At 32.1% G+C, this 20,054-nt stretch overlaps 1 protein-coding gene and 1 pseudogene across 1 annotated transcript in view; one reads left to right on the plus strand and one right to left on the minus strand.

Annotated features, from left to right (window-relative positions):
* Positions 1 to 1,052: 1,052 nt before the first annotated feature.
* The window catches only part of LOC110996019 (vesicular glutamate transporter 1), a 48,783-nt gene continuing 29,781 nt past the window's right edge, over positions 1,053 to 20,054 (plus strand). The window contains exons 1-3 of the mRNA XM_022263502.2: positions 1,053 to 1,281; positions 11,028 to 11,185; positions 11,728 to 11,844. Of these exons, the coding sequence (XP_022119194.2) occupies positions 11,777 to 11,844 (68 nt within the window). The 5' untranslated portion in view covers positions 1,053 to 1,281; positions 11,028 to 11,185; positions 11,728 to 11,776. The remainder of the gene's footprint in view (positions 1,282 to 11,027; positions 11,186 to 11,727; positions 11,845 to 20,054) is intronic.
* Positions 9,119 to 9,582, minus strand: LOC123690071 (annotated as a pseudogene).

Consider the following 20,054-nt stretch of genomic DNA (forward strand, 5'->3'; position numbering starts at 1 on the left):
TGTGTTGATTTATTGGTATTTACAGATGCATTGAGAGATGAGACTTGTTTTTTTGGTCTACTCCCGTGCTGTACACCTATACTTTGTGATTTTATTCCATCTATTATCTTTTATTGTATGTAAATACATGTTTCTAATAAAAAAAGGATTTTTCTAATTTTTTGCACAAGACAATATGTCCCGGCTGTATCGGTTATATTATTATTAAGAAGAAATCTTATAAATATACGAATATTTTTTATAAAGGTATAAAGAAAAGAGTAAACTTTATACATATTAGTTCTCCCTGCTAAAAGCGCATTTTATGGTACAAAGCCGCTTATCTCTGTTTCCACTCCAATAGCAAAGCTCTTGTGAAATAACAATTTATTTTATCAATTTATGTGCAGTTCGTTAATCTGTATGATATTGAATCATTATTACGTGTATAATAGTTGTTGTCCTAGTTGTATAATAATAGTTGACGTCCAAATTGTTAGTTTTAAAAATTAGTTTTGAAGAATAGTATTCCCACTATAAAGAAACGCAATTAATCACATTAAATATTTCGACTATTGTTTTTTGTCCTACAAAAATAAAAATGGTATCATCTGGTAATAATCTTGTAGATTAATAAAATTTTAATGTTGTTAAGCGCAAGTCAAACCTAACAAATTTAGTTGGAATAAAAAAAATATGTTTACCGTGATTGTCATGCATTTTTAATTAAGGAAAAAACTTATACCGTAGAAAATTATGATATATATGATGTGGTGTACTTTAATAAAATAAACAAAATATTAAAATTTAAACTGGCTTTGATTCAGCTATCTTAACCGACGATATCAAAGCCTGCAACGAGCAATGGTCATCGCTATGCATTTGCGTCGTACATTTTCATAAATAAATATACGTGCTTTCAATACTGTTTCATAGCTTTATATTTATTTGTCGAGCAATACAACTGTATTTTTAATTTTCCTTCGGAAGGTGCGGGGCGGGGAGCGGAGGGGCGAGGGGATGTAAACACTAAGGTTGTGCAAGACCGGCAGTCACGTGGCGTTTGCCGGGGGCGCATCACTTTTAAGGGCGTTATCGGCCGTTTGAAACATAAACAATCGTATAAAATCCTTAAGAGTGATGTCCCTCGGTGTTTGTAATATGAATAACTTTACAAACTAAACAACCACACTAAAGAATATCAGTTTATTAACATATCAAATTATTGTTAACATATCCTGTGAATATCATAGTTAAAAACTTAGTTTTAATGTGATGTGTGTGTCTGTAATTAATAATAAGGTGAGTGTTTTTTTTTGTCGTTATATGTTCTATTAATATTCTTAATATAAAAAGTCTTACAATATATAGCTTTAGATTCTGTCTATTATTGTTTACCAGTTTATAATTTTATTTAATATGCCTTATAAAAAGAAGCTAAATTAATGAGGTTTTATATTTTTTATTTTTTTATTTATGTTTATATGAGGTTTTATATGTATTTTTTTTATTTATTATATAATATTGCACAAAAATTAAATTTTATTATTTAATTTAATTGCACAAAAGTTTATTAACTTGGCACCGACTAAAATTTTGTGTGGTTAAGACAGAGGTTATAGTTTTAAATAACTGAATAATTTTATAGAGAATTAAATTTTAAACACATTATTTTCAATGCCATATTTTTTTAAAATTACAATAATATCAGAAACTTAAAATTTTATATTCAAACAATTTAATTTGCATTAATCTAGCTTTTAATACGAGTGAAATATTTAACAAATTATTATCGAATAATACAAAAAAATAATATACACTTAGAAAATAAACCATGGGCGAAAGTAGTTAATCTCTGCTTATTCTTATGGGAAAGAGAATGTCTTTAAAATCGTAGAGTTTATTGAAATTGTATTCGTAGCAATAAATGTGCTACGCTCTGAATGCGGAAGTTTTGTTCGGCCTACGATGGTCGACGCTACAAATATTTGGTGAAGCATTTGGTAGTTCCAATCTGTTTAAAATTTATGATGAAGAACGAAGCAAATATAATTGACATTGGTATAGGCTGTAAAATAAATGTAAATTTAAATGACATCTACTAATAATGTACTTTTATCATTTGTTTTAAGTAAACTTACTTAATAATTAGTATTATTCTTAATAATTTTTTTTATTTACTACTTTAATTTCTTTTTATAATTTTAAATTTATAAAACCCTGGCAATATTTAAGGTACTAATTTAACTTCGATTAACAATAATGTAACAATTTACCTATGCGAAATAAATATATTTTGAATATACTACTATTTTAGTAATCATAATTGTAAGATTTTAATTAACAATAAAATGGTGGAATTAACAAAACTTTGTAAAACCTTTAGATAATTTAGTTAGTTTAAAGGTTATACTTGAACTAAACTTAAAACTAAAAACTAACTTTAATTATCATAAATTTTTGTTCCGTCGCAAATAGTTCGTATTATAGTGCACAAATATTGTATCTTTTTATTCATAATATAGAGTGAGATAATATAGATATTGCACGTTTTACCCTTAAAACCTTGATAATTTTGGAAATAAACAAAATGATGAAACATTTTGTAACTAAGACAGTACGTTTATAAGATTTATGACGCCAACTAAATGTATTTACATTTAGTTACAACTCACATCTGGGCTATTAAATGAAACTTAATAAATACATGATACAAATTTGTATTTAAACTATTGTTAACTTCAGATTGGCACTGAGCAAAGTATTTTACAAATAAACGATTAAATTAGTATTTCTTGCACAAATTTCATTAAAATACATTTTATTTAATAGTTTATGAATAAACCACCGCCTTTTTAATTATAATAATTACCATTATAAATTAAATGTATAAAAAATAGATTACCACCGTCCAAAGAACTTAATGCAATTTACTATTAGTTTATTGGTTGAGGTGTGTGTGTTATATGATCTTAAAGATTCATTTCATTTGCTTATCTCCTTCAGAAAGAGAAGCTTTTAGAGATATCGAGGCTTGCTCTGTATATTATTTGGAGCATAATTTTACCATGATAAGGGATATTAAACAGCCCACTAAGACGAGTTCTATAACCAGGTACATTATAATTTATATTTCCATATTCTATAGAGAAACATTACGTCTACTCTCACACGTCTAAGTGTTAGTGGTTCAATTTCAAATTACCGACAAGCCTCTTGATGATGTATTATGTATTATTATATGTATTAGTATGGTGTATCTTTTTTAAAAAATAGGAAATTTATGAATTTATCTTCTATAGATGAAAGTATTAGTATGGTATAAATGAACAACATGACCAGATTCTTCACACATAAATTAAATGAATTTAATAACAAGCTACTTTATAAGAAATCTATAAGAAGTCAAGCCATATAATAATGGATATTAAGATCGCAATTCTCTTTTATAACTCAAAATTGAACGTTAATCAAGACAGGCTTGAATTTTTAGGAGTAGTACACAAATGTTTTGTTCTCTTAAATGATGTTTAATAAAAATAAATGTTAAATGTATTTTTACTATTTGAAGCTAATTGGAACGAAGAAGAATTAATTCTCAAAATTATCGTATTGGCATAGTCTGTAAGGATAATGTATTTATTTCTGTGATAAGTAAACAATTTTTTTGAAGTACAATTCAGAAGTGTCTCTTATACAACATCGCCCTCATACGTTGCACCTCGGCTGTGCCATACACTTTTATGTCACCAATTGGATCTTTCTCGCACCATGTTGTTTATAAGAAAAACCGACAATATTTTAGACCCAAAATCGAAGATGTGTGTCAGATACAAAATGCTGCTCACTTTTAAAATACGGCTGATGTAAACACTAATTATCACCATGTTTCGGGCCAAGCCCCATCGTAACTATAAATGTTTGAACATCAGTTGTAGCAATGTAGTACGCCTAAATTTTTTACGCAAAAAGTTGATTACAACAAAGGATTTACCAAACAATGCTTCGGAAAAATCAATAGAAAAGCTTTTAACATCCCTCGGGCAAGCATCCGAAACTAATTCAATCAAATGATCGCCCCTGATAGCGTTTCGGCTAGCATACGTCAAGAGTTGTTTATGTCGGCAGAAACTTAATAGAGTTATTAAATTTGCCTTTAATTTATTCAATTTGAGTTAGCGAGAGACAATGGCAGCGAGGGCGGGGCCGCCCAGCGCCCGCCCAAACGCACACCTGCTAATGCTATTAACAAAGCTTATTACCATTTAGCTATATTGCACCATAACTGTAAATTGTATTAACATAATGAAATGTCGCATGTTATAGTAAATTTATATGTATTTTCTAACTCTACGAAATTGTTAGAATCATTGAATTGTGTTGCATAAAAATACGATGCACATAAAAAGCTTTATTTTTTGTATAAATATTTTTGTCGATGATTATAAATATATATCACTTTTTGCAGTGTAATAACTGTTATGGGAATTATTTTCAAATCGATTAGACGTTGTCGTATTGGCATAGGCTGTAAAGATAATGTGTGTATTTTTGAAACAAAAAAACTAAATCTATTTGAATAGGCCTACTAAGTAACAATTTTTTTTAAAGATCTCAGATAACGTAAAAAATAATAAACAACAAGGTACCCGAGAATTTGAGCGGTTAAATCCTTAAATCGTATCTTGATTTTTATTGCGTTGCGAGCGAAACTGCTCGAGGTGTCCCTAAGGAGCGATCGGTTTGCAAACATCGCAATTCGATACGGAATAGCGACTTATGTTTATTTTGTTTTGTTCAACAGCTTTAAAGGCTATCCCGTGTGCATTTTGTAAGAACATTTAGCGCGCGCACTGGCAAACCGCAGCGTGTCTTGTATAAAACTTTACAAGCTAAATAATTTAGGTATAATTGAATTTCGAATATCATTAATATGTTTATAATTAAGTTCGAACAATTTAATAATCTGTTTTACCACTCAGTTGAATTCACAATTTTCTATATTAAATCGTTGGTACAGGGCGGGTTGCCATGATACCTCAGAGAAGTTAATAAGTCATAAATAGCGGGTGAGATAGGGATGGGGTGATGAATGCTTTGTGTGTGCGACAGAGAACGCTGCACCCCCCAGGTAGAGGTGGTGATACGCAATCGAGTGGAAAAAGGTGCTTTTGAGACTCATGAGGTGTCCCCTAACGCGATGTTTGACTATTAAAATATAGACTGAACTTTATAATAATAGTTATATTTTAAATATATATTCTATATTTATATATCCTTAGGAAAATTCAATTTTCAATCGGAAGAAAAATCTGGATAAAAACATAGGCCCTATTACTTTAGAAAAATTATATCCAGACTCATTGGTGAGTTCCTAAATATAATATCAATAGACAATACGCTAACAGATATGGATATTCAAATATGAGTATCAGACACCAACGGACTAATCATTCCATGTTCGCAATTAAGACTCATATAATGAAAGAACGTGACAAAACCGAGCATGCCTTAGACCCAAGAGTCGATGTCTGTCAGTCACAGAAGGTCTATTAGGTGAAATTTAACAATTCGAAGGCTCATACTAGTTGTAGTAGCATCAGTTATATTATTTATTTAAATTCAATATTGATAATATTTGATGAAAATAGCGAAATTTAAATTCGATTTAAATTAAATACAATCTCGTTTTTTTATTATTTTCGACAGGTAATTAAGTAGAATAGTTTATTTATTTAATGTTTATTTAATTAATTTAAATATTTAATGAAACAAACAAGTATATACAGATAAGTAATGAAGACAGCGGAAGTCTTTTTTTTAAGAAATATCTTGAAGGGGATTTGAATACCAATAGAACTATTCTTTATTACTTACTAAGTCAATAAATCTATGTATATTATGACGTACTCTAGTCTACCGCAGCTTCCTTAAAAACGTCGCCAAATCCACGATATTTTGCGTTTAAAATAGGATAAAACTGTAAAATTAGCAGTCAGTATTGTTTGGCAAAAGCTTCGTGCAGAGTTGAAAGCCGATAGAGCTGAGTGTGCTGATCACGAGTGGTCGATCGCCCGGTGAGTGCTTCTCAAGGACACTCCATACGTTATAAGAACTGCACTTACGTATTTTGAATCCCCTATCGATTCTAATATTACGAAAGATAAAACCATTAAAATCTTGTACTATAAAGTATGTCAAAATTGTGCAACGATCAACGATTACGTATGACATATATGAAATTGGCGTTTTGTATGGGAGGAACAAAAAGTAGATTTTTTTACTGCCACCATATATGTACATAATTAATACTTCGAGCCGCTTCTGCAGCATTGGTGCCACGGTGGATATCGTGGTCGTTATTAACGCGATATTTCATGATTTCAATTTTATAAATAGACTGAAAAATACATAGAAAATTAAATGAATCATGGTTTTCGACACACAAATGTACGAGGAATTCCTATACAAAGAGCGACCTCCTCTTTGGTTAGGATTCCAAATTTGTTGTTATAGTGGCCAGTTCGACAAAAACATGTAAGGACTTAAAATTTTCATTCAGCCCCATTTATCATTTACCAAATATACACATTCTTATTTTTTTACATTCATAATTATAAATTAATAATATATATATAGGGCATATACAGTGTATAGGGCTTTAATTGTCTCCATATCTCTCTATCTTGCGTATTTTTCTTCCCATCTTCTCCAACAACTCGTCTCAACTCAACTTTAAGCTCGTCAGCCCACCGTGCAAGAGAGCGACCTCTCTTTCTTTTTACTGGTGGCCCTTTATGCCTTGTTACCCTAGGCCATACGTATGATACATAACATAAATATAATTAGGTTAATAATAAAATAGACAAGACTATTTACTATATTATCGACCTATTCCTATTATATACATCCTATTGTGGGTGATGGACAATATACCAACGTTTTTATACATGAGTGTAATCAACACATTCAGGATACGATAAGTGCTATGCACACGATGCTTCAAGGATGCTACCTTTTTCCGAATGACGCAATAAATCCACTACCAGTAAACAATATTTTCAATACATAAAAAGTATGTTTATGAAAACTAAAGCAGTCTTACAGTATATTAACTGAAGCTGTTTGAAACAGTTTCAGCGAAGGAGACTAATAGGCACATAATTTAAAAAAAATTTATACCATAATAGAAGTAGACGGTATTCGGGCTGTTTAAAAATGAATGAGAATGTCTAGAAAATTAGAAAAAGTCAGCACTTTTAAAATATTTCGTGACTTCTTCCCTCCGCTGACGTTTCAATTTGTGAGAGAATGCATTAATCAGAAAAGAGAGAGCTTAGGGAGAACGAAGCAGTTTGTCAAGCAAAGTCGCTTGAAGTTATTAGAGATATTTATTTGTGTAATTCATTTAGACATGAACAACGGAGGTTGCTATATAATAATAATAATCAGTGGAATTTACTAATATTTTAATGTCTGGGTCTAAGATTTGTTTTTTCTAATAAACAAGCAGGTGATCAGCCTTCTCCGTTTCACACTCACTTCAACGAGTTTTAAATACGGACATAGACGGCACAGCCGGGATTTGAACCGACGAACATAGGGGTGATAGTCGCGCACTGACGACACTAGGCCAACACACGATTAAACAACATCTCTAAATAAACCGTCTAAAGCTTTATAATAGTAACAGGATTTGTAATATTTATTCATAAATAATATAATATTTAAATAATTATTAATCATTAATTGGTTAATTAATGAAGAATGTTATAAAAAAAAATATGTTAGAACCAAATTAGGTTCAGTTTCTTTAGTCTCTGCTAACTTAAACCAAAATTTGAATCGTTTCGAATTGTGTCAAGGTATGATTTTGGGATGACACTTTGATGATCTAAGGAATACTTCTTTATCTACCCATTCATTCTTAATTTTTTTCCAAGGCTTAGGCAGAGACAACGGAGCTACGGTCCCACATACCTCTCTCGCTTCATCCACCTTAAAGACATTCACAATGCATGGTCGTCAGTTATCCTTGGAATCACCAACTCGGCTTGCCTTGTATATCCTACTTGTAAGCCAACTGTGTCACAATTTTTATGTTATATTACGCTGGTGTGTGGTTGTATAGTGTATGCAATAACGCCATATGATATATAATATATTATATTTATAATTTTTTATAATACATATGAATTGATTTGATCCCTAAATAATTTTTCTATAGTCATAAATTTTTTATCACGGATTTTAAAATTACCACAGGTATTTAAGTTATAATGTGTCTTTGCGAATTTATTTTATCTTTAATACTAGGAAAAGCCTGCATTGTATATAAAACACCAAAAGCAACTTTATTGTATAATGTATATACAACTGGAACATGTAAGGATTTTTGCCTAGCCAAGAGTTAAGCGGAAAATATAATCTAAAAGCCATTCAAAATAAAGCTTTCACAAGCACTTTAAAAAAGACATTAAAGTAAAACGCATTAATTTTTCTCATTTTCATAGGGTGAATAACGGAAGAACCGGTGGACCGGGGAAACTTCATTTGCGGGCTCCTCTGCCCGTGAAATGAAGTCGGCTATTGCTGATCTCTGCGTCAGCAAACGGGGTACATTTGAGTCGCATTTCAAACCCTTTGGTTACACCCTAAACGTGTTTCCGTTTTGATTTGCATATATCGCGTAATTTATACTAATGTATTTAATGGGAGGTTTTGAGAGACTAAATATATATATATAGATTTAAATAAAAGAAGAATATACTTTATCTTTTAAAAATCCTCTTTTATTACTTTGATAATAAAAAAATATTAGGTCCTAACATATAAAATTGACTATTTGTCGTACTGACAACTTTGACCTCAAATAACTCCTCTTTGGTGAGGAATTCCAAATTCTAATTTTTATAGCTTTTTACTCATGCATTTGTTTTTCGAAAACAATTATACATGCGAAAATTGACTACAAAAAAGTTGTCTTTTACTAACATAACTTTTACACATTTAAAGAAAAACACTTTTTTAACGGATCGAAGTTATGTATTATTGTAAACTTATAATTATTTAAATATAATTTTAAATTTAACCGACGTTTCACGTGCTTTACAGCGTGCATGGTCACGGTGACTAAAGACTTCTTCTTCAAGTGCCACTCCATTACTGGAGGTTGGCCGTCAGTTCTCTGAACCGCGTCTTATCCTGCGCCAGATGCAGCAACCCCTCCGCACTCGCAATACCTGTCCACTCCCTGACGTTGCGAAGCCATGACTTCTTCCTTCGGCCAACACGCCGTTTTCCCTGGATTTTACCCATTATGAGCCAGCTGAAGGAGGTGGTAGCGGTCATGGCGCAACACGTGGCCCAGGTACGCAACTTTTCGCTGCTTAATGTTTCGCATAAGTTTTTTCCCCATTCCAACTCGTCTCAGAACCTCCTCGTTAGTGACCTTCTGGATCCAGCTGATACGAAGCATGCGACGATAGCACCACATCTCAAATGCTTCTAAGCGCCGGCGGGTATCTTCTTTAATTGTCCAAGCTTCACAGCCGTATAGAACAATTGGCCATATGTAACAAAGGAGAACTCTGACTCGGAGTTTAATGGAACTTTCTTCATTCTTCATTCTTCATTCTTCACAAAACTTTCTTCATTTTCTTGAAAGATCCTCGGGCAATCTCAATTCGAGACCTTATTTCCTGATTAGAATCCCACTCGTTTGTAACCCAAGTTCCCAAATACTTGTATTGCCGCACCCGTTCCAACGTTCTTCCAGCAACAGATAAATTAGGACCCAAAGTGTCGTTTCGGGAAATCACCATCACCTTCGTCTTCACTGCATTAATAGTCAGACCGTCTCTTTCGCTAGTTTCCTGAACTTTATTAACGAGCATTTGTAAATCCTCCATCGACGAGGCTATTAAGACAGTGTCGTCTGCATAGCGAATATTATTGATGATCTTTCCGTTAACTAAAGACAAAAGGAGTTAAATGTTAAAAAAAGTATCACAGCTGTAGAAAATGTTTTTCTACAGTTGACATGTTGAACTTTTTCGTTTTTAAAGTGTTTTTCTTTAAAAACGAAAAAGTTCCCTGCGAGCGTTTGGCGGACTACTGCCAGGGTTTTTCACTATAAATCTGACTAGAGGATAAAGGGCAAAGGCAGATGTCTATAGTCAGCAAATACAAACCATGATGTTAAAGCTAGCTGTTGCCACTGCTGTTCCACGACAACGCTTGACCACTGTTTCACGACAACAGATTTTCCATTGGAATGTCTAAGAAATCCAGCGTCTCTTTTTTATCTCCGGGCCGGATGAAAATATTGATGTGATATACAAAAGCCTACCAAGTTACCGTGACTTGGTCTATCATGGTCTTAATGACGTTTTTGTTTTCATTTAGTTAAGGTTATTATTTTTTATTACATAGCCTCAAGAAAAGCAATAGTAACAGTGATAATCAAACGATATTTTATTTGTTGAATTCGATTCAAATAGTTTCACTTAAGCCTAAAGAAAACATCATATTTTTGGTATTTCTGAAATCAATAATATTATGTAATACACAAATAGACAGTTTTTTAAAAGAGCCGAAGAGCAAGTTCTGCCTTTAACCTTTGACAAATTGTATGATAAATTGGTTTGAACTTTCCAAAGGCCTTCAACGAAACGGATTAGGAAAATATATTTTATAAATGGAAAGAGTATCGTTATCATAAAAATAAAGCCACTCGGTATAAAAAAAGTAAAATTCTTTGTGTAAATTATATAAAAAGCTAACAATCAATTCCTAATTTTAATATTCCTTTGTTGATTCGATGACTTATTAATGTCTTTTCAATCTTGGAGTTTTATAATGAAGGCCTAAAATAAAAATCAGTAGTAATGTTAGAGTTCTTTTCAGGCACACAACTGTAGATACACAACTGTATAAGCATTAATATCGGCTTGCAAATCCGGGTGGAAACATTGATGGGGTTGTCTATGTACTTTGGGAGCTCCTGAAAATTTTCAGAAATGTTTCAAAACCACGCCCACTTACAGGGAAGGCTGCGATTGGCGACCGCTGTTCAAGTTGGCCGTTGATATCGACCAATGGTGGGGGCGGTACTGCGCAGCCGTAGCGAAGGCTGTAGCGGCGCGGGTCCGCTACGAGCCACAGACGCTACCCCGGATCTGCTACGCCTAGCGACTGAAAAAATGTAAGTACCCTTTTAATTTCCCTTTTGAGTTTAAAAATGGAATTCTCAGTACCTTTGTGATCTATATGCGTAACTATAGAACTATGCGTGTAGATATATACTCCGTCTAGATATAGAACATAGACTATGTATGTATAGCTATAGTGAATGATTACGTAACATGGCTGCTACTGTATACTATGACTTATATGTTGTTACTGTACTTATATAGTAGGATTAAATTATTGTGCCTGCCTAGATCAGATTGAAACACTGTTATTATATTAGGTTTTAGTTAGTGTAAAGTTACAGTTACGTAATTAAAATCTATAGTAAAGGTAAGAGAAACTCAATTAAAATTTAACTAATAAGGTGACAGATGAAGACGATGTTTAAATTTCATAGGTTTTCTAATTAAAAATAGTGAGGAGTTTTTTATAGGTCACCCAACGGACATTTTTATCATATATAAAAATTGCGTAGCTGAAATTTATAGATTTAAAATCAATGCTCTGAAATTTTTTTGGTGTTACCACAATTTAATTGAAAGAAATCTTTCGCAGGCACTAGTGATGTGTAATTGCATTACATGAAGGTCATCAGGCTGCTGAAATGCAGGGGCTCCAAGCCGCGAAAGAGAAGGCATCAAGCCTCTTCGCCAGCAAACCTTTAATACTCAAGTAAGTACAATATTTGGTCTCAGAAAATCTGGTGTGTCTCCAAGTTCCGTGATCATCTTACGTAACTTAGGATTGGTATGACGTGATCTTTCGTCTTTGATTCAATTTGCGAACTAACTCAAAAATATCTTTAATTTTTTTAATTTAAAGATTATATTCTTGTTTTCCAGCAAATTTAGAGTCGGCTAGTTAGATTTGAGGTCTATCTATTGATCAAAAATTTAAAAAAAAGATGATAAATTTTGTTTAAAATTTATGAAAAAAGCGATGGCCTAATGGCTTCAGCGGGTGACTCTAATCACTGAGGTCGTAGGTTCAATCCCCGGCAATGGACTTTCTATGCGTGCACAACATTCGCTCTTTAGGAAAAATCATGAGAAAACCGGTATGCCTTAGATCCAAAGTCGACGGTGTGTGTCACAGGAGGCTGATCACCCACTTGCCTATTAGATTCACAAATGATCATGAACAGATACAGAAATCAGACGCCCAATCTTAAAACATAAGCTACTGTTATTTATAGGTTTTGTGAAAGAAATTTGTTTCGTTTTAGCTAAGACTGATTTTACAAACTGATAGCTTCCTTAATGATTCTGTTCAGCTGATGCCCAGGAGAATAATATAAAATAACGATAATATAGGCTTGGGTATAATAAAATAATAATAAAAAGTTTCTTTATTTGACCCAAAAACAAATACTACATTACATATATTACAACATTCATTGTGGTCAAGCTTATATATAATATACATCTATATGTATATTATACATCTATATGTGTATATTGGTATGATTCCAATCTATCGAGTGAACTCTATTTTCTAAGTTTTATCTCAGGAGACATCTTTTATATTTAAAAATTTTCAAACTTTGCCAATTTGGTAATAAAGGATGGAAAAAGTCAGTTAAAAAAATTTAAACATTTGAATTAAGAACGTCAAATATTGTTTCCGTTTTCGATTGTCTATGTTTTTCCTGACGCGACTAAATTGGACAAAGGGAAGCCAGGAAAAAAGTGAGGAATCAAATCAGCGTAGTTGGACTGCTAGTTTATCGATAATATTGACAAGAGGATAATACACGTCGCAATAGAAATGAAATAAGGGCGAAGGAATCGCTCCTTGTCCCGAAAAAGTTTTGTTATTTCTAACAGGGCCGGGCTCGATTCAAAAAAAAGGTTTTACTTATCGGGACTATTCTGTTTAAAGATTTCTTAAACTACACTTCAGTTCCCGCTTAATAAGTGTGCTTAATAAAAACTTGGTGTCAACATATACCTTAAAATAGTAATTGACAAATTATTAGTCTCGTGCTAATACAATCATTTACCTAATTCAAGCATAAAGTAAGTTTATATATATCTATTATGCTAAGTACATATTATTGACATATATATGACACGCACAAATTAAGGGACAAAATAGATTTGCATTTAATCGTAACTATTTAATTGTTATATAATTAGGAACAGAATATAAAAGATACAGGTATCACTTATTCCACGTCATTTGACTCATCGGAAAAGAAGAAAGATGGTGTAGGCCAAGAGAAAAGCCGGCGTAAAAAACTCTCGGTACTACTTATTTTAAAATAGGAAATCATCAAACAACATTTATTTTAAAACAAATATCGCAAATCAATTAGAAGTAGTCTGTCTAGCACTAGTCCCAGGTTCTTTTATCAACTAGATAATCGTTAACATAATATAAAATGCTTATTAAGTTCTTCTCTCGTATTACAAGTATATTTATATCTCTTACACTAGCTTAGGAAATCGAGTGAACTTGGTAAATAATGCGATTATTCGGTAGCGAATCGCAACCCTAGACTGGCTGCTCAGCGCTGATAACAAACAGACATCATCCGGATTTGTGTCGTCATGCGAATGGCCCACTTCGATTTCCACGACTGAAAGATACGGAGATAGAAATATTAAATCCCTAGTCTTTGTTTGCGCTTTGTATAGTAGTGTAGGTAAATGGGAGATTTATAGTAACAATCTGAGTCAAAAATAAAGTATTTTGATATAACGGGAATTGGGATTGTTCTAGTGTACTTTGCATGTTACTTTTGGAAATCTAATTAAAATTCTTCCACACAAAAGCAACACATGCAATTGACAAATTTCACAAAGAATTGTTTTCACCGTACCTGATTTGATTTGTTTTACTACAATTTTGATAAATTGAAGTACAATGAAACTAAAACTAAAAACCTTTCAAAATATAAAATAATAACATAATATTTTAATAACAGAAGATACTGGCAGCGGTACCCCGTTGAATAGGTAGACTGATTCTTTGTCCGCTGTCAGCTCTTCGACCGAACGTCGACGGATAGAGCTAGGGCCCCACGGACTAATGGTCTCGACACCGAATGGGACAAAATCATATTCGAAGCCTAGACCCCTGTATTTGCATGCTTCAGCTTTTTAGCCACTTCACAAACTGCACCAGCTCTGTTGTTGGTTCCATTTAGTTGGAATGGGACCAGCGTGTCTAAATAGGTTGCATCCCATATTAGCACCCGGCCCATCTTCCATGGAATCAAACTCATACCACCTTGCCATCGTCTCATGTGATAAAGGAATATGGAGCAGCCAAAATATGTAGTTCTTAAAACTAAAATGATACGTTGTTAGTTGCATAAATCTATATTTGGTCGTGGAAATTAAAGTAAGAACGACAAATGCAAACAAAATGGGCAATATAAAAAAAAACATGGATAAGGGATATGAAGCCGAAACGGCTGATGACCTACATACAGTTAACATATAAAGTAAGCTGTAAAAATGTGACTGACTCATCATGAGTGGTTATGCAATTTTAAAAATACTCTCTGATGAAATAACTAAAATAATTGTACTTCGGAGCATGACAGGTGACATTTATTTATTAGTTTATGTAAACTTCTATCCTTAACTGAGGATAATAATTCAGTTCATATTATTGATTTTTATTTTATTATTGGCTGCCTCTGTAAACACAACGTATCAAAATGGGCTACATGGAATATTTTTCTATGCTACCCCACAAACTCTTCGGTTTTCCGGAATGAAAACTTTTTTGGGTTTTTCTGTTATTTTTCTTTTTTTAGCTAACTGATAAATAATAGAGGAAAGATACAACTTAAGGGTTGTATTTATTTATGCATTTTTTGTATATGTATTTTATATTTTTTATAAAACATGGCATGTCAATTCAGAATTATTTATTATTCTGGACTATAAATATTTGTATATGTATATTATTACGCCCGATTAAACAAGTTTATATATATTTGTATGTGCTCTAAATTAATGTTTGCCTCTAAGTGCTTGTCACATTAAAAATTGTATTTTGTGTTTGTTTTTACCAATGTATTAGTGTGCCGAGCGTTGGCAAACTTTATCAATAAAAAAAAATAACACATTGTTCTCGCTGTTTACTTCAGTTTCAAATAATAAGATCCAATTTTAATAACCCGATTAATGAGTACAATATCTTGGCAAGTAGGTCATTGTAAACCGAGAACTCATCTCCAAAAAATTTCCTAAGTCTAGGTAATATGTTAACATACTATAGCTGACCAAACATGAATATTTTATTGATATCCCTTACGTTATGAATTGCGAGGGAAAGGGTAGATGGTTCATTATTTAGTCCGTTTAAATCACTAAGTCCTTAAAAGACATTAGCAGGCTTTGTAGCGTTATCGCAGTACACAAAAGAGATTTAGAATGAGCTACGGAGGGGCTTGCCGTCAATTATCACTTTATAGCTTAGCGTATTCGTTAGACATAATGATGATTGAATCTCCTATTTATGAGCACAGATAATATATTTATTTATTAACGTCAATATTAAAAAGAATAAACAATCTATTTTAACTGGCTGTTTAAAATATTTTTTTCTTTATTCGTACAGATTATATTATTAGTTATTTGAATTTGGAACATAATGAAATGAAAAAAAAATGAAATAAAACATAAGTCACACTAGACTAAATATTAAGCTATGATAAAATAATTATTTATAATACCATGAAAAAATTGACTTGTTTTAACCAGGTAACAAAACTTTTGCAATCAAACTTTACAAACAAACCAAACCAGACTCCAAAATTAAGACATCCTTCGGCAGAAGAAGACTAATTTATTAGTAACTTAGCAACATTATTACATCGAAAAATTGTCCACTCCAAGTGTAAATTATCCCGTGGCAAGCTATTAAATTTTAATTTATTGGGTTTAAATTACAGTGAGACTTAGTCATTAATGATTTAGTTTACTGTTTGTCCTTAGTATCTTCTTACTTATGTTGGATTGTTCAATTTAAATTGTTGGTTGTTTGTTAGATGTGTCTACACGTTTTTCTACCATAATATATTTAAACCAGTACGTAGAAGGACAATCGCTGTACGGATCCTGTGTCATTGGGATATTTTTAATAATTAAAGTAAAATTTTAAAAAAGTAAAAAAGTAAATTTACCTTACATATTACAAAGGATTTAACGTATGGAATGTAATGTAAATACTTTAGAAAGCGCCTGTCTGGATATGCTCTCGGGGCGTTACTCCCACGATTTACGAGAATTATTATTATTTTTTTTTAGTTTAGCTATTGCAATGTATTGAATTGTAAGACTAAGCAAATAAAGTAATTATTTGAATATATTGTCGTATAAATTAACTGTTTGCATATAGAACTAAGAACTCATTTATGTTTAAAATATTTTTAATATATTTCACAAAAATAGTGGATGCTAGATAACAGGTTCGCCGTTCATTTAGCGGCCGTCTGCGGTGTGATATTCCCAAACGATTTCACTCTTTTCACAACTTAGGGTAGACAGTACGTAGATACAGCACTCAGGCTAATTGTTTCCGCCATTTGAATATTGCGACGACAATTACTGGATTGGTCCATGCTCTAACAGCGGACCCTCAAATTAATTGCTCTGACACTTTGTCATGTTCCTTTGTTTATGGAATTATACAAATGTTCTATATTTAAATTATTGATTGGAATGTTCTCTTTTAACGTTACAACAGTTTAAATTTTTTCGATTCTTTATTTAAATAACAGGTCAATTTAATAAATAATATTTTGTTGCGTCATATATGTTCCCATGTTTCCTATTATACTTTTAGATAACTAATTTTGGTTTAAAATCCTGTCTAAAGAAATGATAAATAACTTTAAACAAATATTTCATTACTTGAAATATTTTTGGGTGCGCTTTTTCATGAAAATTTTCTATTTATAAAATCCTTTAGTAAACGTAATGAAGAGATTGTGGAAAAATCAAGCGTAAATAATATTTCCTCAATTTACACCTCCCTTTGTTCAGTGGACGATACATCCTGTCGAAGTCGCGTGTAACGGCGGATATTAGTTTATACCATCAATACGCCATTCAAAATATAGAATAAACAAAATCTCATAGACAAATAAAAAAAAACATTATATCATCATCATAATTACCATCAACAACGTGCAAGACAGGAAATATATTTAAATATTTTTTAAGTTTAAAATTTGTAACAATCAGTAAGCAAGTCTTGCCAGTGTGGTGTGGGCCTAGTGGCTTCATCTCTGAAGTTTCTGAAGTTAGACCCTAAAAGGCAAAAAAGGGTGTGTGTCAGGCACAGAAGGCAACCTTGTACATTAGATAAAGCAAACAATCATGAAACGGATACAAAAATTGAGACCAGGATTGTAAAGCCCTCGTTAAAATAATTCAGCATATATTTACGCAAATAGTGCTCAAAAGTTCGTTGGTCTTTGTAATTATTGATTATAATTATAAAACCGGTTTCACCTTTAAATTAAAGACGCACAAAATAACACTTCGACTGTGGGTCTCTTTAAATATCTAAATATTTATTTAGTCATTTAAATGCGTATGTGAAGCTTCAAAAGCGGTCTTATATTCCACAAACACTGAAATACTGGTGAATGTAAAATTTTAATGAGCCAACACGGTTTGCGGTCCCAAAGCGATGGTCAATTAGCAACTACCCCTTGTAACAATTGAGAGTTAATAAAGACAGCAATCATGTTTACTAAGCAGACAAATATAGTTAAGTTTTTGTTCCTTTTTTGCTTATACATCTTTTGTTTTATATTTACTTAATATACTACCGTACCAAAACTGTAAAGGATTTGCTATAAATTGAATTGTTGTTTAAAAAAAAAATTTGGTATTCTAAATTGGGAAGTTCGATTCTTGCATTTGTATGCCAATCTTAAATGACGTAGGTATTTCATGGCTTTATAGCAGTGCCTAGTGGACTACTTATAAAATTATAGAATTCACCTACAAAGCTAAGTTTATAGGTTTTTTTTTATAGAAAAGGGGGCAAACGGGCTGAAGGCTCACCTGATATTAAGTGATACTGCCGCCCATGGACACTCTCAATGCCAGAGGGCTCGCGAGTGCGTTGCCGGCCTTTTAAGAATTGGTACGCTCTTTTCTTGAAGGACCTTTAGTCGAATATCTAAGCCAGTTATGAGCCAGAAAAAAATTCGTTTGCAAGCGTTATTTCAGATGTGATAATCAATAAATAGGTGCCTAAATGTCTGGCCGTCGGCGGACGACGCGGCGCCGCATCTCTCTCGGCGCCAGGGGGACTTGTAGTTATAAATCTCATAGACAAACAGACAATTCATAACATCTCCAGTTTATTTCGAATATTGTTGTTCTAAGCAGATATGTCGATAGATTATTTTTGTCTCTGTATATAAATACATTTCTGTTACTTACTATTCAGAGAGACGAGTTATAGTAAAACTAGATTTATGTTTAGGAATGTCTTAACCTATATAGAAAACTAAAATAAATTTATTGCTGTATTGCGATGCGAAGCTCTGGTTTCACCGGTACTATCTATCAAGTGCCAACTTAAATCTTAAATTAGCTCCTGTGCACTTGAATCACACGAGTTAAGACTCTCTGTTCCACGGTAAGAATATTGTAAAAACTGTATATTTGTGTTATAAATAAATATTAACTTAAATCTTTACGTTTTGTTAAGAATAATATATTTATGACACAAATACATACAGCTTTTTTTACTTTAAGGTATCATAACGGTAAATAATAAAATGTAAAGTCTAAACAATTATAATTATTTTTTACTGACGTTCAAAGTCAAAGACAATCTTTATGCTTATAAAAATCACTGCATACTCTTTGCGCTATAATGGAACTGGATAAAGGAGTTAAAAATATAATTAACGGTCTAATTATTATTATAAAAACTTATACCATAAAAGCTTTTACGACTAGATATTCGTAAAATCGTAACAAAACAAAAGAACCGTAACAATTTCAAATATCGAACACATATGTTATAATTACGGGCGGAAACGGCAAATAGTAATATAATGAGAATCCTATGAAAGGGCATGGATTTAATTTGTGGTCGATGCAGGGAGGAGTCCGAAATTAATCCTACTTCAAAGGACACTCTAAAATTACAGTCTCTTAATGAATACCGTCAAACAAATTTTTAATCAAGACTGTGACTGCAGAAATTAATTAATCCTGTTGTAACATTACTCGGCTTTTGTTCCGGAAGTTAATGAAGAGTTTAACGCTCTAAATCTCAATTAAAAGACTAGTAATTATATTATAGTATTCAATATTTTTTTAGATTTAAAAAGAGTGGCGGAGAGTTTATTGCCAGTTCTCTTCCATTCTACGGCCTTGATTTGAGAACTGGCAGTAGATGTAAAATTAGAAGCATTTAATGTATATTTCTTTTTTTTGAAGTTCATAAGTGTTAAGTTACCTAAATGAATAAATGACTTTGAATTAAATTGAATTTATTAAATGTGTACGCAATATCTGAAATATAAAACAATACTTAAAAGATGGCAAATATTAAACCTAGACCAGAGAACCTAACCTAAAATAAAAGTCAACAGAAAAGAATTGCACCCAACGCAAATTAACCTAAGAAATTATCTGATAATGGCGGATAACTGATTGCAGATCACACAATATTGTTGGACACAATAAAAACTTATAAATTATGTCAGAAGCATCAGTCCTTTGTCAATTTCCAAATATTTACGCTGTTGTGAATGAAGAAATAAAAACTGTAGCGATCAGCATTATACCCAACTTAAAAATATTATCATTTAACTTCAACTGCCTCTTAAACATAAAAAAATCTAGGAAATATTTCATAAATTAGGTGTTATTCTAGTAACTTATTTA

This window comes from Pieris rapae, chromosome 20 (genome assembly GCF_905147795.1).
Source record: "Pieris rapae chromosome 20, ilPieRapa1.1, whole genome shotgun sequence".
Lineage (NCBI taxonomy): Eukaryota > Metazoa > Arthropoda > Insecta > Lepidoptera > Pieridae > Pieris > Pieris rapae.